At 34.4% G+C, this 22,718-nt stretch overlaps 1 protein-coding gene and 1 pseudogene across 1 annotated transcript; one reads left to right on the top strand and one right to left on the bottom strand.

Moving 5' to 3' along the window:
* Positions 1 to 2,047: 2,047 nt before the first annotated feature.
* On the top strand, positions 2,048 to 5,230 carry LOC127107479 (receptor-like protein 7). Its single transcript, XM_051044763.1, has one exon. It carries the CDS (start codon positions 2,109 to 2,111, stop codon positions 5,100 to 5,102), a length of 2,994 nt encoding a protein of 997 aa, XP_050900720.1. The 5' UTR covers positions 2,048 to 2,108; the 3' UTR covers positions 5,103 to 5,230.
* A 10,881-nt stretch (positions 5,231 to 16,111) lies between these two features.
* Positions 16,112 to 18,520, bottom strand: LOC127104819 (receptor-like protein 6; annotated as a pseudogene).
* Positions 18,521 to 22,718: the final 4,198 nt, after the last annotated feature.

The following is a 22,718-nucleotide window of genomic DNA, read 5'->3' as shown; positions in this document are numbered from 1 at the left end:
CCTAGGTCTAAGTACCATCGATCCTGGAATCTTTCTTCATCTCTTGTTGTGACCATCAGCAGCATCTCTGGTTCTTTATTCTTTGTAAACTTTGCATCAATTTCTTGATTCTTTTGTTTTTCAAGACAATCACTAGAGTAATGACCATACTTCTGACAATTGAAATACTGAATGTGACTTATGTCAGATTTTCGATCACAAACCGCTTTCTCTACCTGTAACACCACCTCTTTGGTTGCTTTGGTATGTAAACTTTCTCTGATTCGACCAACCTTCTTCTTGCTGATTTCGATCGGTCAAATTATTATAGCCTCTTCTATCTTTTTTGTCGAACCACTTCCATTTCCCTTTCTTTTCTCTTACTTATTGTGCCTTCAAAGCCACATCACTTTTCGACTTGCTTGCAGCTCTTTCAGTCATTCTTTATTCACGAGATTCAAGTGTCCCTTGAAGCTCCTCCTTTGTTAATGTTGACAAATATTTCAACTCTTCTATGGCTACTACCACGTGGTCGAACTTTGGAGCCAATGACCTCAAGATCTTTCTAACAACCGATCGTGATATCAACACTTCTCCACATACTTTAATTTGATTCACTAGTTTCGTAACCCTAGTGAAAAAATCAGTTATGCTTTCATTGTCTTCCATCTGAAGCAATTCATACGTTTTTTTGTGAGTCTATAACCTCACCTCTTTCACCTTCTCAGCGCCACCAAATGATTTTTCCAAGATTTCCTATTCTTCTTTCGACGATTCGACATCACTAATTTTTTTGAAATTATCTAGATCAACGCGTTGATGAATTATAAAGAGATCTTTATAATCTTTCTTCTTCAATTCTTTGTGTACAACATTTTCTTCATCTGTTGCGTTTTCTGGAATCAGCGTCACTCCCTCCTTCACAAGATCCAAAAGATCTTGATAACAAAAAACAACCTTCTTATGTTTACATCAATTCTCATAACTCTGGCCCTTCAGAATTGGGAGACTCACCAGAAAATATCCATCCAGATGATTCAACGTCGTCGTGGCATAGCCAGTGCTCTAGATATCGGGTATTGGAAATTCGCCAATTCCCGCTAAAAATTTCACCAATTTGATGAATTCCAAACCAAATCATGATGAACAAGAATCAATCTTTCTGATTGATTACTCCTCTTGTTCTTCACTCTTCACTCGAGTGAATCAACCACACTTTGGTTGCATGATTTTACTGCACAATTGATAATGAAAAGAAGACAAAAATTGAATCGGGGAAGAAAGAAAATTAGGGTTTTCGAGAAAAGGAAGAAGAAGAAATTTTGCAGAGTATCTATCTACACTTCTAACTGAAGCTTTATTCACACAACTGTATTACAATCCACAATAGGGTACCTCCCTATTTATAGTCTGAGATTGTTTGCTTCTCAAACAATCTCTAACAAACTAACTAACTTTTAAAACAAACAAACCTAAGTCGAAATTCCTGTCGAGTAATATGTTTCGACATTTCGACATTTACACAATTTAACACTTTCTTGCTTCGGTCGAACAATCTACTTCGAGACAAAAAATTATAAATCAACACTTCTACTTCTTCTTCCTCTTGTGCAATAATGAAGGTTCGGTGTTAACTCCAACCGTATGTACATTACACTACATCCATAATTGATAAATCAAGAAAATTAGTTTACCCTTCTTCTATGAAAACTGAATGTTTGTTTCTTGGTCATATAGGAAGACTTTGTTTAGCATTAAATTCCATGAGTTTGAAAAAAAAGCAAAATTTCTAAGCTTATGTTGGCTTAACTTGACCGTGGCCAAGTCTTGATGAGACGTGTAATGAAATGCACACCATACCGTAAATTCAAAGCCAAAATATCTAAACCAAATTCAAAAATAACAGTAAAAGTTTGGTAATACTTAACAATGACTTTGTCATATTTAAAAGTTGAGATTTTAAACAACAGTTATTACTCAGTTAAATATTTTCAGTTAATGAAATGCACATCTACTCAGCAGTAGAAGTTGTTGAGGTCTATATAAAGAGAGACAATGTTTAGTTTATTAGAAAAACACATCTTCATTCTCAAGCCATTAGACAAAGGCTACTCATAAATTCCAGCACTATGAGATCACACATATTCTTTTGGCTTTTCTTTATGCCATTCAGCTTAATAAGTTCCAGCACTTACAATTTTGCGGCGAATGGCTATTGTCTTGATCATGAACATTCCTTGTTACTCCATTTGAAAAACAACCTGATATTCAACCCCATGAAATCTTCAAAGCTAGTTCATTGGAACCAAAGTGATGAAGATTGTTGCCAATGGCATGGAGTAACATGCAAAGATGGACATGTTACATCCCTTGATCTTAGCCATGAGTCCGTCTCAGAAGGACTTAATGACTCAAGTGCTCTTTTCAGCCTGCAATATCTGCAGAGTTTGAATTTAGCTTTTAATGACTTTCATTCTATGATTCCTCAAGAGCTGCATCAACTGCAGAATTTGAGGTATCTAAACTTGTCAAATGCTGGCTTTGAAGGACAGGTCCCAACAGAAATTTCTCACCTCACAAAGTTGGTTACTCTTGATTTGTCTTCTTCAATTACCTCAAATCACAGCTTAAAACTTGAGAATCCAAATATAGAGATGCTAGTGGAAAGCCTCACAGATATCACTGAATTGTATCTAGATGGTGTAGCAATATCGTCTAGCGGGGATGGATGGGCTCGTGCTTTATCTTTATTGAAAGGGCTTCGTGTTTTGAGCATGTCTTCATGCAATCTCTCCGGACTGATTGATTCTTCACTAGCTAAGCTCACCCAACTCATTTATATCGACTTATCTTCCAATAATCTCACAGGTCCACTCCCTTCTTTCAATAGGTCTAAGAATCTCACATATATATCCTTCTTTCTCAACCATTTAAGTGGAGAATTACCATCTGACCATTTCGAGGGCCTCAGTAATCTTGTAAGCATCGATTTAGGCTTCAATTCTTTCAACGGGAGCGTGCCCCCGTCGGTGCTTAAGCTCCCATATTTGCGAGAGCTAAAACTTCCCTATAATCAACTCAGTGGTGTTTTGGGTGAGTTTGACAATGCATCTTCATCTGTATTGGAGATACTTGATTTAACCAGTAATAATTTGGAAGGTCCTATTCCTTTGTCTGTCTTTAACCTTAAAACACTTAGTTTCGTTCAACTTTCATACAACAAGTTTAACGGCACGATAAAGTTGGACCTCATTAGAAGGTTAACTAATTTAACTATATTAGGCCTCTCACATAACAATCTTTTTATCGATGTCAATTTCAAATATCATCATGACTTGTCACCCTTTCCCAAGATGAGAATTCTACTGTTGGATTCTTGCAAGATAAGAGAAATTCCTAGTTTCTTGAGAAACCAGTCCACGTTATTATCGATTCACCTATCTGAAAACAAGATCGAAGGACTCATACCTAGTTGGATTTGGCAACTTGATTCTCTCATTACTTTGAATCTTTCCCGGAATAATTTGACAGGTTTGGAGGGAAGTGATTTGAATTTCAGTTCTAACCTTATAATGGGTGATTTTAGTTATAACCAACTCCAAGGACCCATTTCTTTCATTCCAAAGTATGCAATATATTTAGACTACTCAAGCAACAGATTCAGCTCTTTCGTTCCACCCGATATTGGAAACCATCTCCCTTACATACGTATGTTGTTTCTTTCAAACAACAATTTTTCGGGACAAATCCATGAATCTTTTTGTAATGCATCGACTCTAAACTTGCTAGACCTTTCCCACAATAACTTTGTTGGGACTATTCCAAAGTGTTTCTCAGCACTGAGTAGTAGTCTTAAGATGCTGAATTTAGGTGGAAACAAGCTCCGAGGTCATATTCCTAGTACTATGTTTCAGAATTCATGTGCGTTAAGGTTTTTGAATCTAAACGACAATCTTTTAGGCAGTACTATACCAAAATCCTTGGTCAATTGCCAAGAACTACAAGTACTTAACCTTGGGAAGAATGCATTGACAGGAAAATTTCCATGTTTTTCGAGTAAAATATCCACTTTGAGAGTCATGATTTTAAGGTCAAATAAGTTCCATGGGTCTATTGAATGCCCTAAATGCATTGGTGAATGGAAGATGCTTCATATCGCTGATCTAGCCTCTAATAACTTCAGTGGCAAGTTATCAGCTGCACTCTTAAATAGATGGAAAGCAATGATGCGCGATGAAGCCGAGCTCGGTCCAGAATTTGGTCATTTGTTTTTAGATATCGTTGATATCTTTCAGCCTATGCGTTTCAAGGACGTACTACAAAATTTGAACAAACGTCTATCTATGAAAGTGGCTACACTTGTTGCAAATATGCCTCGCTCCATTCTTGACCAGGCATACGTTGATGGTAATACGATTTTGGCGGATCTTGCTCGTTATCAAGATTCAATCATTATTGTTAACAAAGGCCAACAGATGAAGCTAGTCAAAATTCAAAGTGCCTTCACTTACATTGATATGTCGAACAACTACTTGGAGGGGCCAATACCTAATGAGCTAATGCAATTCAAGGCATTAAATGCTTTGAACTTGTCACATAATGCATTCTTGGGCCATATACCATCATCTGTGGGGAGTTTGAAGAATCTTGAGTCAATGGACTTGTCAAACAACTCCTTGAATGGAGAGATTCCTCGAGAGCTTTCAAGTCTATCTTTCCTCGACTATATGAACCTCTCGTTCAATCATTTGGCGGGGGAAATTCCATTAGGTACTCAAATTCAATCATTTGATGTAGATTCCTTTAAAGGGAATGAAGGATTATGTGGACCTCCATTGACCAACAAATGCGACTATGATGGAATGCAGGGGTTGCCACCAGCAGCATCTGAAACACCTCATTCTCAGAATGAGAGTTCAATTGATTGGAGTTTCTTAAGTATGGAGTTGGGGTTGATTTTTGGGTTTGGTATTTTCATCCTCCCTGTTATTTGCATGAACAAATTGAGGTTGTGGTATTTCAAACATGTAGATGAAATGCTTTACAGGTTCATCCCTTGTCTTGATTTTGTGTATGAACAACATGAAGGAAAGAGATATAGAACTCTAAGTTTGAGGTACTGACAATTGGATTCTTGGATTTAATACTTTTGCTTCACCAATTTGCACTCTATAGTTTATGTGTTCTTATTGCATCCATTAATAAAGGTTGAGCCTTGTTGAGTTGTAAATCAGATTTGTCATTTGCATACATCTTTGTGTGGATTTCATGTTATTAGATTGAGACTCACACGTAGTCCATCGTTGGATCTTTTGCTTATTTTAGTTTCTTATTTTAACAATAAAGGTATAAGAAATGAAATGGTAATTGTATTTCAAAGGAAAAAAAGATGTTACTTTTTTACTTAAAAGGAAATGTGTGTTCCAAATATTGAAGGGTAATAGAAGAGTCTTAAATTAACAAACTAATAATAGTAGTTTTGGACAATCAGCCCCATATGTCCCTTTCATCCAAAGTGGTAAGAGAGTTTTTTTTATGTGCCCTATATGTTTCAACAGCATCACGCAAATTTCTAAAAATGTCATTTGTTTCCGGAGATGTATCTTCGGACGCATCTCTTACATACTCAACAAAGATCATTATGAAAGGTGCCTTATAAATTGGGTTATTTTTATTCCGGAGATATATCTGCAAAACATTTTAAAAAATACTTTATGTATTTTAGAGGTGGTTTTATGATGGGGATCCATAGGCTTTGTTATAGGTTCTGTCTTAAAACTGGATCAGGAGAAGTTCCGGAGATGCATCTCTGGAACAAGATAATGGAGTGCGGTTCCGAAGATATATCTCCGGAATCAACATGTCAATCATTGAGTGGTCCATATTGATATATGACTTCTATAAATTAAGGTGTTCTTATGTTATATTTCACACACACTGGAAATGTCGCAAATGTCTCTTTCTACAACAGAGCTCCTGGACGCACGTTCAAGCTCAACGACTTCACCTCCCTCGATGATATGAAAGACGAAATCCATTATCTCATAACTTACGGAGATGATTGAAAGATTAAAAAGCTTGAGTACCGTTCACCTTCGATTAGCAACGAAGGGAAGATTGAGTTTAGCAAATTTGAGCTCAACACGCAAGCGGATGTAAGGGCTATGTGAAATACGTTTTTCCGTTTCAAAACAAAATTTCTGCTCGAGTTGGAAGCGACGATTTTAAGATCCGTCGAAGATATTCTAAAGATGTTGAAGCGCCCACCTAGATATTTAAGTGTAATGTTGCATTTTATATTGAACTCATCTATGTAATCCTAATTTTATTTTATGAATCTTAATTTCAATTTAGAAAAATCCTTTATTTTTGGGTTTGACACTGATGTGCCTGGCTTACGAAAATGTAACTACAAGAAATTATCGGAAATGCATCTTTGGAATAATATGAACCAAACAATAAGGTGTCACTCTCAATGGTCTTACTTGAGCGTGTGTTGGGGTGCTTCTGGAGATGGATCTCCGGAAACAGAGGGCAATTTTGGAAATTCGCGTGGTGTGGTAGAAACTTATAGGGTGCATAAAGAAACTATCAAGTGGTAAATTGGCGTGCTCTTACTATGCAGCCCCTTTGAAGTAAGGCATGCACTCCATCTTAATTGTTATGCCCAACCAATAGTCTTCGCGCGAGTTGCCACACCCATCAGAGACGATTCTAACAATTGTTTTTATATAAGTGTGACTTCACATTACACCAAGGTATGATTCATAGAACACTTGCAAGTTTCATCTCTCTGACTTTGCTAACTTAGATGTTGGAGTGTTAACCTTGCAAGTACACCCCTTATTTGTTCACTAGAGATTACTATACTCTCGTACTGAAGATTACTATTATGGATTTCACTGATCTACCACCTATTATCTAATCTGCTCTAGAATAGTGGTGCCACATGTTTGAATATTCTCTTAATTCTCATGAAACTTCACATTAGATTCCTTCAATTCTCTCTATTTCTCTACCATAACCATTTCTGTTAGCAAATTCGTCACCGTTAACCTCTATAGCGATCAACAATGGTAGCTTCCAGACTTGACTCACGATTCATCGTAATGTCACCCATGTACCTGACACATGATCCTCCCTCAAAGCACTATGTAACACCGTTGCACTGGTCCTCATCCTCACATATGAAAAATCCACATCCTCCATCGAAAGCAGTTGTTCCAGTTTTGAGGATTTCTCCAACTGTTGTATCTCACCAGATCACGATCTCTCAATCGATTGGGCAAGGAACCTTTCAAGTTTTATCGCCATTCCAATCAACAATACTTTTAAGGTAAAACTTTGAAGCAACTGCACATTCGCCGCAATTACAATTATCGAAACCAAAACTTTCTTAAAATATCCAACTACTCAAGGTCACATTTAGGATTCAAAGAGAAAATGAACTTGCCATGGCCATCTATAACCAGATAGAGAAAAAAAACGTCTATCTCCTCAACAAGATACTTTTCCATATATAAGGAAGCCAATAGATGGTTCCCTCGTAGATCGCTAATCAGCTATAGGTGTTGTTACATTGTGATTCCAGAGTTGTTCCAAGAACGTTCTCGAAGAAGTCTTACCCCAATCAAAAAAATTATATGAATCACCAGAACCCCACCATCGTTGTCATGGTCAAAATTCTTCTTGTCTTGACTCAGGGAATGAGGATGCTAGCCATACTTCTCCTAACGAACAACATCCCAAGAGGCCCCATCTACACCGCTCTTAGAGGGTAAATGAGCATGATACTAGTGTTAGCCTGAGTTTTTTTAGCTAAGTGAAAACTCAACAAATTAATGGTCAAGATACATTGACATTACTAAGTGTCTAAAAGCTTAAGCCAAAAGCTTCAACATAATGGTTATATTGAACTGTTGGTTCGACTAAGTGGTAAGTGGAGTCGAAGGCAAGAATGGCTTGCAGGAGTCTCAAGAACAGATCCACAAGATTAGGATCACTCTCTCTTCCAAAAATATTTAGAATCTTGAAAGATCACATAACAACCTTTCAAAATGAAGTCGAAGTCGAAACTTTTAAATGTTAAGGACTTAAGATATTTTTAAGTCCTAAGACTATGTGATTTAAAGATGTATCCGCCTTCGACAGAGGTAGGTAACACATTCAAAAATTGGTTATTAGTACAGTTATCGCCACGTTTGTATGGTTTTTCAACAGTTATATCCTTGAAGACACATGGAGGCAAGTTGGAGCATGAAGGCCTAAGTAGTGGATTACGTGTCAGATTTATAGGGTTTAGCCGTTGTCGACGGTTTTCTTTGTAATAGTATATAATGCAAGCTTATGCATTGTAGTCGAAGTCGCAATTTATCACCAATTCTCTATAGAACCAAAGTACCCAATTTACATAGCGAAACGATTTGTGAGATATGTGAGTCTGTGTCCATCATTTAAACATTATGCAAATCTTTTGTATTCAAAGAATTTACATTAAATGTCATTTACTTCTTTTACTTTGGTTGTTTGTCGTTTATTTACATGATCCAAAGTCTATCTTTTGCATTTAATTCGTCATTATCCAAACATTTAAACCCAAATCACACACATTTTTCACCATAATTTGTCTTTGCACAAATTATCTTTGAGATTTTTTGAGTTAATCTTTTAAGTGAACTAAACTCGTAATTTTTTTTACTAAAAACACCAGTAAAAAACTAGTCAATAGGATCCCTCACATCACCGAAGGAATTTGTTCTCAAAACAGATTATTATCTGCGAGGTCCCTAGATCTATAGAGAAACCACTGAAATTAAACAATTGCAACAGGACTAGGGAGTCAAAAGACAACATAGATTGCATGGATACTAAGTTTGATTATCATTGCACCAAAAGTAAGATGAATGCAAGATTTTTGTGTTAACTCTCAATGGGTTATCATTCGACTAGTGCATACAAGTTATATTCACCAAATAATGCTCATAGGTTATCATTCGACTAGTGCATACAAGTTATATTCACCAAATAATGATAAACTTGTGATCAATCAAGATGTTCTAGTAGATGAAAGCAAAAGGTGGGATTAGAGTCAAGGGTGAGTTCGACAGGAGCAAGAAACAATTATAATTGTGATTGATGGAGACGAACAAACTAAAGTCCCAACCAATCAAAACGAAGAACCACCTGACCAGAATGTTAGGAGATTGAGTAGAGCAAGAGCTGAGTCGACAAGGCTAGCTGGATATGAGAGATTTCCAAATCAAGCAGTCGATACAAATGGTGACTTAATAAAAGAAGTGATGATGATGGCTGAAGCAGAACCAATCAATTTAAATCAAGCCATGAATGATTCAAATTGGTTAGAATCCATGCAAGAAGAACCCAGGGAAATCGAGAAGAAGAAGACATGAGAGCTTGTCGAAGAGTCAATCAAGAAGCCAATTGATGTGATGTAGGTTTACAAGCTGAAATGAGGCCGAACAATGAAATTGCCAAGCATAAGGCAATACTAGTGGTGAGACGTTTTCTACAAAAATCTGGTGTTGATTTCGACGAAGTCTACGCACTTATTGCAAGGATGGAGACAATTAGAATTGTTGTGTTGACAATAACATACAAAAGGTGGAAGATACATCTATTGGATGTAAAATAAAATTTTCTGAATGGACCTTTGAAAGAAGAAGTCTTGTCAGTCAACCACCAGGATTCAAAATCAAAGGGAAATAGTCAAATGTGTACAAATTGAGAAAGTCTCTCTATGGTTTTAAGCAAGCCTCAAGAGTTTAGAATAAGAGAATAGATAGTTTCATGACCGAAATAGGTTTCATATAGTGCGTCTCTGAACACGAAGTGTATGTAAATGATGCAGACATGGTCAGTTGAATCATCTTATGCCTGTATGTATATGACTTGTTAATTACAGGTGCAGATGAAACATATATAAAAAGAGTCAAGTTGAAGTTGATGCAAGAGTTTAAAATGTATGACCTAAGGAATTTGTCATATTTCTTAGGGATGAAGTTTAAAGATACAAGTGAATAAGTGTTCTTGCACTAGACGAAGTATGCCTAAGATATTTTGAAGAGGTTCAAGATGCGCAATGGTAATGCAGCTGCCACGCCATTAGACGCTGGAGCGAAGTAGAAGAAGGATACAAATTATGAGTTCGTAAGTGTGACACTATACAAACAAATCATTGGATCCTTGAGGTATCTTTGCAACACAATGTCAAACATTTGTCAAAGTGTCGGATTGTTAAGCAGATTCATGGAGAAACCCTAAGAATGTCACCTCACTGCTGTCAAGAGAGTGTTGGGATACATAAAGGGTACAATTGATCATGATGTGTTGATTCTAAGGAAGAAGAAAACCATTGTAGATGCATAAGTATATGGCTACACTAATTCAGATTTCAGTGGAGATCAAGATGAAAAAAAGAGTAATGCAGGCTACATATTCATGATCGAAGACACTTTAATCTCATAGACCTCAAGGAAGAAAAGAATTGTGCCTTTGTCCTCTTGTAAAGCAGAGTACGTGGTTGCATCATATGCAGCGTGTTAAGAAATGTTGATAGAGATGATGCTCGAAGAGATCAAGAGAATGAAACCTAAGAAAATGAAGTTGTTTGTCGACAACAAATCAAGAATCGACCTGGCGAATCATTCAGTGTGTCATGGTCGAAGTAAACATATAGACATAATGTATCATTTTCAGAGGGATCAAGTTAACAAAGGAAAGCTTGAACTTGAGTATTGCAAGACAAAATGGTAACTAGATGATATACTCACCAAACCCCGGAAGAAAGCCAGATTCGACGAGTTGAAGAAAAACATTGGGATGAGAAGTCTCGAGAACCAGAATTAGGGTGTGTGTTAGAAGTTATAATTCGATGTTCTATAGAAAGCTAGCATCTGACTATGTCGAAGTAGCTAGTTGAGATGTACGAGTAAGTTGTATTCGACTACGTCAAATACATCATATATAAATCAATGTAGCGATATATTAAAATAAGGAGTGTATTTGTGGTAAGTACAATAGAAGATACAATCTCTGTGATGAGATGTACAAGAGTACTTTATGAGTTTTTGATAACTAAAAGTCTGAATGAATGCCTTAGTTATGTGGCTGGGGAATTTATAAATTTGACTCTTTGGCCAATGGTTGCAACAAGAATCAGTTCAAGTGTCTATATGCTCGACCACACGTCCCAGGCCTTGACCAAATAGTGGGATGAATAAGGCGAGTCAACTCCCAAGACCTAGAATATTTTGGTTGTTCGTTTAATACGTAGCTTGACACATATTTTTTTAGGGCACGCCTAGGGTGGAGTGGGCCGGTTTGGGTCGTGCCTTTGCCATGTGACCATGCCCTTCACACTATATGTGTCCTTATTGATAAATTGGGGTTGAGTGTTATTTATGGTCGCAATGGTGCTTGTTATTGCAGTCGTGACTCACATAAGTGATTATTGGATTATGAAATTTGTGGTACGTTTAATGGAATGTGATGATAAAAATGCCTCGGGAATGACTAAATTATCTAGGTTGTTGGTTTGTTTTCATGCATACGATAAGGATTGTAGATGTTATGTCATTTTAATGATGTATTTCATACTCTAGGCCCTAGTGATGATTACCCTCTAGTAACATGTTACTCTAAAAATAAGACCAAACTGGGTATGCGGTGATATCACGCCCCCAAGTTTTATTGAGTACTCTCTTGGAGCTTAGCGTGCTCTAGCCTTAAAGGGACGAGGTCAATTAATGCTAAGTTAATTTGGGTCTTACGAATATACTAGTAAATAATCCTCCAAAAAGGAGGCATGTAAGGGCATAGTGATTAAGACGAGTTTTCAAGACTATTGTTTTTTAGAAGATTGAAGATGTGATTAATTTTAAATTGTTTGATTCGAGATAGACCATCAATATCCCGAGTTAGCTTCCAGATCCAAGGTTGAGCTGACCTCGTAGTTAGATGAACTTGCCCCCTTTCCATAACGGCGAGATCAACCAATATGACTTAAGATTGGTCGAAGTGGTCAACATGGCAAGATTGCCTTTATAGCCCGGCGAGTGCTTCACATTGCCCATACATTTTTAAGTCTTCTATAAAGTTCAAGACAAGGAAAGAAACATAAAACACAAGTTAGAAGCATCAATAGTGAAACTAACCAAGTTAAGAAATGCAAAAGATGATAAACATTAGACATCATGATCAACAACCCTACATTTACAAAATATGTTGTATGTTGTTATTAGTTTGCTATTTCGGTCTTCTATTACCTTTCAATATTTGGAACACAAATTTCCTTTTAAACCATGATTCTCAAGGTCGAAATATTACCCAAGAAACATGGAAATATGTCAGTTAAAGCATTCTTTCCAAGGTTTAGGAATTGTAGTTTCTTGCAATTGACCAAAGATCCAGGTATGGTGCCTTCCAAGAGATTGTCATTTAGGTCCAAATATCTTAGTGCACATGAGTTTGTGAACATAGTATCAGGGATAGTATCGTAGGGCTTCCATACTCTTTTGCATTCAATTGGTCATTATCCAAACATTTAAACCCAAATCACACACATTTTTCACCATAATTTGTCTTTGCACAAATTGTCTTTGAGAGTTTTTGAGTTAATCTTTTAAATGAACTAAACTCGTAATTTTTTACTAAAAACACCAATAAAAAACTAGTCAATAGGATCCCTCACATCACCGAAGGAATTTGTTCTCAAAACACATTATTATCTGTGAGGTCCCTAGATCTTTAGAGAAACCACTGAAATTAAACAATTGCAACAGGACTAGGGAATCAAAAGAGAACATAGATTGCATGGATACTAAGTTTGATTATCATTGCGCCAAAAGTAAGATGAAATGCAAGCTTTTTGTGTTAACTCTCAATGGGTTATCATTCGACTAGTGCATATAAGTTATATTCACCAAATAATACTCATAGGTTATCATTCGACTAGTGCATATAAGTTATATTCACCAAATAATGATAAACTTGTAATCAATCAAGATGTTCTAGTAGATAAAGCAAAAGATGGGATTGGAGTCAAGGGTGAGTTCGACAGGAGCAAGAAACAATTATAATTGTGATTGATGGACACGAACAAACTAAAGTCCCAACCAATCAAAACGAAGAACCACCTGACCAGAATGTTAGAAGATTGAGTAGAGCAAGAGCTGAGTCGACAAGGCTAGCTGGATATGAGAGATTTCCAAATCAAGAAGTCGATAAAAATGGTGACTTAATAAAAGAAGCGATGATGATGGCTGAAGCAGAACCAATCAATTTAAATCAAGCCATGAATGATTCAAATTGGTTAGAATCCGTGCAAGAAGAACTCAGGGAAATCGAGAAGAAGAAAACATGAGAGCTTGTCGAAGAGTCAATCAAGAAGCCAATTGATGTGATGTGGGTTTACAAGCTGAAATGAGGCCAAACAATGAAATTGTCAAACATAAGGCAATACTAATTGGGAGACGTTTTCTACAAAAATCTGGTGTTGATTTCGACGAAGTCTACGCGCTTATTGCAAGGCTGGAGACAATTAGAATTGTTGTGTTGACAATAACATACAAAGTGTGGAAGATACATCTGTTGGGTGTAAAATAAACTTTTCTGAATGGACCTCTGAAAGAAGAAGTCTTGTCAGTCAACCACCAGGATTCGAAATCAAAGGGAAAGAGTCAAATGTGTACAAATTGAGAAAGACTCTCTATGGTTTTAAGCAAGCCTCAAGAGTTTAGAATAAGAGAATAGATATCTTCATGACCGAAACATGTTTCATATAATGCGTCTCTGAACATGAAGTGTATATAAATGATGCAGACGTGGTTAGTTGAATGATCTTATGCATGTATGTATATGACTTGTTAATTACAGGTGCAGATGAAGCATATATAAAAAGAGTCAAGTTGAAGTTGATGCAAGTGTTTAAAATGTCTGACCTAAGGAATTTGTCATATTTCTTAGGGATGAAGTTTAAAGATACAATTGAATAAATGTTCTTGCACTAGACGAAGTATGCCTAAGATATTTTGAAGAGGTTCAAGATGCGCAATTGTAATGCAACTGCCACGCCATTAGACATTGAAGTGAAGTAGAAGAAGGATACAAATTATGAGTTCGTAAGTGTGACACTATACAAACAAATCATTGGATCCTTGAGGTATCTTTGCAACACAATGTCAGACATTTGTCAAAGTGTCGGATTGTTAAGCAGATTCATGGAGAAACCCTAAGAATGTCACCTCTCCGCTGTCAAGAGAGTGTTGGGATACATAAAGGGTACAATTGATCATGATGTGTTGATTCTAAGGAAGAAGAAAACCATTGTAGATGCATAAGTATATGGCTACACTAATTCAGATTTTAGTGGAGATCAAGACGAAAAAAAGAATAATGCAGGCTACATATTCATGATCGAAGACACTTTAATCTCATAGACCTCAAGGAAGAAAAGAATTGTGCCTTTGTCCTCTTGTAAAGCAGAGTACGTGGTTGCATCATATGCAGCGTGTTAAGAAATGTTGATAGAGATGATGCTCGAAGAGATCAAGAGAATGAAACCTAAGAAAATGAAGTTGTTTGTCGACAACAAGTCAAGAATCGACCCGGCGAATCATTCAGTGTGTCATGGTCGAAGTAAACATATAGACATAATGTATCATTTTCAGAGGGATCAAGTTAACAAAGGAAAGCTTGAACTTGAGTATTGCAAGACAAAATGGTAACTAGCTGATATACTCACCAAACCCCGGAAGAAAGCCAGATTCGACGAGTTGAAGAAAAACATTGGGATGAGAAGTCTCGAGAACCAGAATTAGGGTGTGTGTTAGAAGTTATAATTCGATGTTCTATAGAAAGCTAGCATCTGACTATGTCGAAGTAGCTAGTTGAGATGTACGAGTAAGTTGTATTCGACTACGTCAAATACATCATATAAGTAGGTGTTTTGTCGAAGTGGAACATTTGTACTTTGCATTGTATATATTTTGGACTTGGATTGATTTATATAGTTTTGGACTAGAGCTTTAGTTGTTTATATAAACAACATAATATGACGTAAATAAACACCATTTAATACAAATCTTAATTTTCTACAAGTTAGTTTCTATTTTTTTTTCTTCTTCTCTCATATTTCTTAAAATTATTTTGTTCCAACATATCCATTTTTTTCTTCTTATTTCTTAAAAATCTTTTGTTCGAACATATCCAACCTACTTATTAACATATTCAATCATCTAGCTTATTTTTTTTTTTATATTCAATAGGTAACAAAGTTGTGCATGACTCTAATACCAATTAATATAGATAGAATCTAACTCCGGTGCAAAATCATAACTTAAATAGAGGATTGATTGATTAATACTCTCTTCGTTCCTTTTTAGTCGTTTTTTTTACTTTTTACATATATTAAGAAAATTAATAATTTTTAGGATTAATACATGTTTTAGTGTTTTAACTTAATTTAGTGTTTCGTTTTAGTCCTTTAACTAAAAAAACGTTAAAGTTGGTCAATTAACTTCACTTTATTATTCTATTTGGTGAAAAAATATTAAGTTTTGGTGATGAGGTGTGATAATAAGGTCATTTGTACGAATCTAAATCAACATATGTAATTAAAAATTAATACACTGTTTAAACTGAGTCAGAGTTAATTTGAGATGAATTCTATTTAATAAGATAAGAAAAGAGTAAAAAATACCGGAAATAAATCTTTTCTACAAGTAGAGGATCTATTTTCTTTCTATCAATTTAGTGTTTTAAACTTAGTGAAAATATAAAGTCATTAAAGTAGGATCAGCATATTAGTGAAAGAAACCTATCAATAACAATTTTTAATTTTCAATAACATTAATTTAGTTATTTCCTTCGATCAAAGAGTGTTCATACATCATTTGATAGAAATCCAATTATAAAGTTCAAGACAAGGAAAGAAACATAAAACACAAGTTAGAAGCATAAATAGTGAAACTAACCAAGTTAAGAAATGCAAAAGATCATAAACATTAGACATCATGATCAACAACCCTACATTTACAAAATATGTTGTATGCTGTTATTAGTTTGCTATTTCAGTCTTCTATTACCTTTCAATATTTGGAACACAAGTTTCCTTTTAAACCATGATTCTCAAGGTCGAAATATTACCCAAGAAACATGGAAATATATCAGTTAAAGCATTCTTTCCAAGGTTTAGGAATTGTAGTTTCTTGCAATTGACCAAAGATCCAGGTATGGTGCCTTCCAAGAGATTGTCATTTAGGTCCAAATATCTTAGTGCACATGAGTTTGTGAACATAGTATCAGGGATATGTCCTCGAAGCTTGTTTACTCCAAAATTCAACATCCTAAGGTTGCTACTCAATGCTGCAAAACATTTGGGAACTGTCCCGTCAAAGTTGTTATAGGAATGATCTAGCTAGCGAAGAGTTGAAGCATTGCAAAAGGATTCATGGATTTCTCCTGTGAAACTATTATTTGAAAGAAACAATATTTGTATGAAAGGGAGATGATTTCCAATGTCTGGTGGTATAATGGAGCTCAACCTGTTGCTTGAGTAGTCCAAATACGTTACGTACCTTGGAATGCAAGAAATAGGCCCTTGCAGTTGGTTAAAACTAAGATCAACCTCAAAAAGGTTTGAACTTAAGTTCCAAATTACTTCTTCAAATTTAGTGAGAGAATTCTTGGAAATATTTAACGCAATGAGTGACTTAAGTTGCCAAATCCAATTAGGTATCGGTCCTTCAATCTCGTTGCAAGATAAGTCGAGAGAATGTAATGTGGATTGGTTTCTAAAAAAATTTGGAAATTTTCTTAACTTACAAGAAGCCAACATAACAACTCTTATCTCTGGAAAGGGTGACAAATCATGATCATTTCTGAAATTGTCATAAATTGACAGATTGTTATGTGAGAGATCTATTGTACATAAATTATTTAACTTATGAATGACGTCCAAGTATATTGTGCCATTAAACTTGTTGGCAGAAAGTTGAATGACACGCAATGTTATGAGGTTAAAGACAGATGCAGGAATAAGCCCTTGTAAGTTATTGCTTTCCAAATCAAGCATCTCTAATACTGGAGAGGATGCACTATCCAATTCACGCAAGTGACCATCAAGCTGATTAAATGGAAGCTTTATTTCTCGCAAACATGGGAGCTTAAGTAGAGATGAGGGGATGTTTCCATTGAAAGAATTGAATCCTAAATCAATGCTGACAAGATTTACGAGGCCCTCAAAATGGTTGGATGGTAAATTCCAGCTCAAATGATTGCGAAATAATGATAGATAATTGAGGTTTTTGGACATATTGAAAGAAGGGAGTGGGCCTGTGAGGTTATTATAGGACATGTCTAGATAAACAAGTTGGGTGAGTTCTGACATTGAACCTGGACGTGTTCCATTGAATTGACAGTAAGATAGATCAAGTGAACTATGAGTAGTGGTTGAAAATGATGAAGTGGTGCTATGTTAATAACGTACTAGGATCGTTTTCTCTTTTTATAGACTGCATGCAACAATCAGCTTTACTATTAATTTGATAATTCAACCCAACTTCACACGTAATTAAGTCTTCTTGGTACCGCCCATAAAAACCAAAAGTTTTCAAGTCTTGTTCTCATTGTGCTGTGTATTGTCAACAAGTCAATATTGGAACTTTTCTCTTACGAGTACATGCACTATCCTATCTATCATAAATTCATATTCTACATACCTTGGACGAATTAGTGGTGAGTGACTAACCCATTCTTTTTAATGGAGATGACATATTTGTATAAGTTTTGAGACAAAAACCATTCAATTTAAAGATCTAGTTATGCACAGTTTGGTTTGATATGGATGACTTGTTTAAAAAATCTTATGCAGTTTAAAGCAAATTATCTCTTCATCTTTTTTATAGTATTAGAGGCTCAAATCTGTTCTATATTTTAACCGACAAAAATATGAAATCAAATAATTGAACGAACGAAAAAGACATTCCTAACGATCTAGAACTAAAACAAATAAAACAATGTAGCAATATATTAAAATAAGGAGTGTATTTGTGGTAATAGAATATACAATCTCTGTGATGAGATGTACAAGAGTACTTTATGAGTTTTTGATAAGTAAAAGTCTGAATGAATGCCTTAGTCGTGTGGCTGGGGAATTTATAAATTTGACTCTTTGGCCAATGGTTGCAACAAGAATCAGTTCAAGTGTCTATATGCTCGACCACAAGTCCTCAGGCCTTGACCAGATAGTGGGATGAATAAGGTGAGTCAACTCCCAAGACCTAGAATATTTTGGTTGTTCGATTAAAATTTTCTCATTTAATTACCCATTGAGGAAGGCATTCTTCACATTCACATAATGAAGTTTGGACTTGAGGAGACACGACAAGCAAAGTAATAAATTGATAGCTTCAAGGCGTGCAATACGAATAAAACTTTCATCAAATTCAAGCCCTTTGATTTGAGTATAGCCTTGTGCAACAATAATATATTTATATCTAGTACCCAACTTCATTTGTTCCATTTCTCTCTCTAATCTTATAAGCTTGTCTGAACTACCCAACTTCTCATATATTCTTCACAACCTTCTTTTAGGTATGCATCTTCTTTTCTTACTCTTTTTAGCAAGTAGGTTTTACAAAGATATATTCGAGGTATGTCCATGAATTCCTTACCCTCGAGGAGATGCAAATTTTTCATCTTTTGTGGAAGTTCAATATTATGGGCTGTCGCGAAGTGATTAAACTTTTGTTGGAAGGTGGAAAACATTTTTTCCATACTTAGGTAAGTCGCCTACTGCTTTCCCTTTGTAGGTTTTTAGACGGTACTTGTGACCTCTGTGCATTATTTTACATAATAAATGGTGAGGATCTCTATTAAGGAGAGGAGACAGAGGTGGGAGAAACTTAAGTTTGTTAGCTTAGGCACCAACAATCCCTAGAGTCACCTTGAGGGTTTCAATGCCAAAGGGCAAAAAAGGCTAGTCGAGGGCCCGACTCCAGACTCGCATAACGTGAAGGCTCAAAGGCTGGAGGAAGGTTCTAATTTCGTTGTTGGAAAGGCGAGCACTCAACCACCCTCGATAGGCGAGGTTTCCTCACCTCCTGCGACTTTGTGAAGTGATGCCAGTTTCGACATAATATGGGTTTGTTTATTTGTTAGGATTAGAAGAAAAAATAAATGCATTGACATTGTTATACATTTTCTTAAATGCGACCAAACAAACATTCTATACCTATTTTTGTATTGATCAAAAAATATATTCTAGTCTATTAAATACATTGACTTTGTTATATATTTTCCACCACTTATGTTGTCTACTCAAGACAAATAATTCCCGCTTTCTTGAATTCATAGAAATAATTCTCTTCTAACAACATTGAATTAGTAATTTTAAACGTCTCAAATACTCTTTGAAATTTTTGTTTATTCTTCTGATACACACTACATCAAAATATTACTAACAAAAATAAGATTATTTATTAGTAATTTAATTTTAAATAAATACGTGTTATTGCATTGTTATATCCTATTTCATCCATCAAATGCACGAAGACAATGTTCTATGGATATTTAGAAGTTAGATATGATAAAAAGATAAAAATAAAAAAAATAAGTATTTCATTAAATTAACAAAAAACTTCAAAATATAAATATATTATTTAACTTAAAAATAATTGTTTAAAATTAATTAATTACAAATATTCTTATGCGTTTACGTTTTATGAGTATTAAATTTTAAAAAATAATAATATTGATAGATAAATAAAATAGAAAAATTATCAATTACTTATTTATAATTAAAAATAACTATTATTGATGGATCTTATAATAATAATAATAATAATAATAATAATAATAAATAATAATAATAATAAAATAATAATAATAATAATAATAATTATTATTATTATTTTGCCAATGGTATTTATTTTTTTCAATATAATTTGTGATAATTAGTTCTTAGATTGAAAAATTCATTTTAATCTATAACAAGAAAAATTATGAGACCCAATTTAATTCATAGAAAATATAAAATCAACTTTTTTTATTAAAAATAAACTAGTCTTACACGGGTTCAATTTTTAATTGTGGTTTAAAAATGATTAAAATTTTTCAAAAATTTCGTATTGGTAATCTATTGTAAAAAGAATGAAACAATTTTGTTGATAACAATAGCTAAATAAACAAATATTGTTACCAAATTTTCTCTCAAAACAATAGTGTATTGTATACTAAAAAGTTGTAGGTATCACTTTGTCTTTAATAAATAAAAGATTAAGATGTTATGTATCAATGACAAATAGTCATCTTATATTTGAATTAAAAATTATTATTTTTATTGAATTAACTTGTGAATTATTATCTTTTAAATATTAAATTCATAAAATATTAATCCCACTTTTAATTTGTCAATGAGAATAATAATAAAATATAAATCTTATTTTTATTAATAATTCTTATAGTAAGTTTAGTATATTATAATTATTTTGATTTTTAATTTGAATATACCAAAAAAATATTAAATTTAATTCGTTTATTAATGAAAAATATTTATATCGTATATAAATTGTATAATTTAATAGATAAGAATTTTTATTTTATTTTATAATTATAAATTATTGATTAAAGTATAAGAGGTATTAAGGCTCAATTACACCATTCAATCAAATTTCAGAAAATCTAAAAGGCATTGTAACTTTTCTCTCAAGTAAGTGTAACAACTTTTCATAGTAAATTTACAAAGTAAGCCTTTATTGAAGTATTTTATATGTTTAAGGCCCATCCCTCCGTGATCCTTAGGTCTGCATATATTGCTCCAACTCACCCAGCTGATACACCTTTTTTCTTCATTACCACACCATAAAAATCTGCTATGAATTTTTCTAATCTCCTGGATAATTTTGACAGGTGCTTTGAAAAAGGACATTACTTAAATAGGAATACTTGATAATTTTGACAGCCTAGCTAAACCCTCTACCACCAAAGTAAACATATATGGTGACAAAGGGTCACCTTGTCTTAATCCCCTATCCATCCTAAAATCTTTTTTGAGCTCCGTTCACTAGGATTTACATAGTGATATTAAAGATACATGCCTCAATCAACATATTCCAATTATCTCCAAATCCAAATTTCTTCAACATAAATCTTAAAAAACTCCAGCTAATGCAATCATAAGCTTGTTGAAAGTCCAATTTGAACATTAAACACTCCTTCTTTTCCTTTCTAGCTTGATCAATGATTTCATTTAGAACCAACACTTCATCCAATATTTGTCTACCCGAAACAAAAGTTGTTTGACTTGGTGATATAATCCTGTTTAATACACCTTTGATTATAGAAGCTAGACTTCTTTGGGATTAAGGCAATGAAGAAGGTTGTTGTTGTTATTGTTTTTGGTAAGCTAGAATTCTTGTGAAACTCCTTTAGAGACATGATAATATCTTCTTCCAAAAGTTCCAGCATTCTTGTAGGAACTTAAAATTAAGCCCATCAGGTCCAGGTCTTTTCTCTCCATCAGAGTCCCACCCAACACTTCTAATCTCCTCCCTAGTGGAATCAACTTCTAATTTTGCTATATCCTCAACAAAGATTTTCTTAAACTTTAATCCTTCAAGTGTTGTGTTATGCCTTGCATTCTCCAAACCAAAATTCTTTAATTTGTTTTTAGAATACTTAGGTAGAGGCTTTGATCAATAGTTACTCCTTGTTCATCTTTTGATAGCTCAACATGAGTGGCCCAAGTGTGGGTTTGTGCCTTGCATTCTCCAAACCAAAATTCTTTAATTTGCTTTTAGAATACTTGATTTAGAAAATAAATATGCCATCTTTCATTTTTTTTCACTTGGAAGCCAAGGAAATAGGTAAGTTCGCCAATCCTGCTCATGTCAAATTTAGCTTTCATTTGTTGGACAAAATGATCGACCATCTTACTTAATATCCCTCCAAACACAATGTCATCAACACACATCTAAGCTATAATATGATTCCTGTTGTCCTTCTTCACAAAAAGATTTTTATCAATTCCTCCACGAGTATAACCATACATAGTAGGAAGTCATGTAGGCTTATTTGAGTCCATATAGGATTTTTCTTAGTTTTTAGACATTAGTGGGAAGCCATGGATCATTAATTCTTTTAGGTGTTCAATTAAAACCTCCTCATTTAATGATCCATTGAGTAAGGTATTTTTCACATCCACATGATGAAGTTTGAATCTGAGGAGTCACGACAAGCAAAGTAATAAATTGATGGCTTCAAAGCGTGCAATACGAGTAAAACTTTCATCAAATTCAAACCCTTTAATTTGAATATAGTCTTGTGCAACAATAATATATTTATATCTAGTAACATTCTCATTCTCACCAGACTTATTATTGTAAATCCATTATGTGAAAATGATATTTACAAAAGTGAGTCTTGTAACAAGTTCACACACTTCAATTATTTCAAATTGAACAGGATTTTCCTAAATAACATTGACCAAAACTAGGCATTAGGGGCTTCTTTCGCATTCTTGGGTTACTTTCCTAGATGGTAGTCACCATAAATTTTACCTCCATAAAACTTGAGATCAGGCATGCCAACAATAGCCTTTACAACTATTATCTTCCCCATCCTTATAACATTTAATGGACCGAGATTTTTGTACCATAACTTAGTTTCTTCTATTTAGGAAATCAAACAACATAAAGGCTTACTCTTATTAGAAGGAAACC

This window comes from Lathyrus oleraceus, chromosome 7 (assembly GCF_024323335.1).
Source record: "Lathyrus oleraceus cultivar Zhongwan6 chromosome 7, CAAS_Psat_ZW6_1.0, whole genome shotgun sequence".
NCBI lineage: Eukaryota > Viridiplantae > Streptophyta > Magnoliopsida > Fabales > Fabaceae > Lathyrus > Lathyrus oleraceus.
The sequence above is the reverse complement of the archived record's forward strand: the minus strand, read 5'-3'. Positions and strand labels throughout refer to the sequence as shown.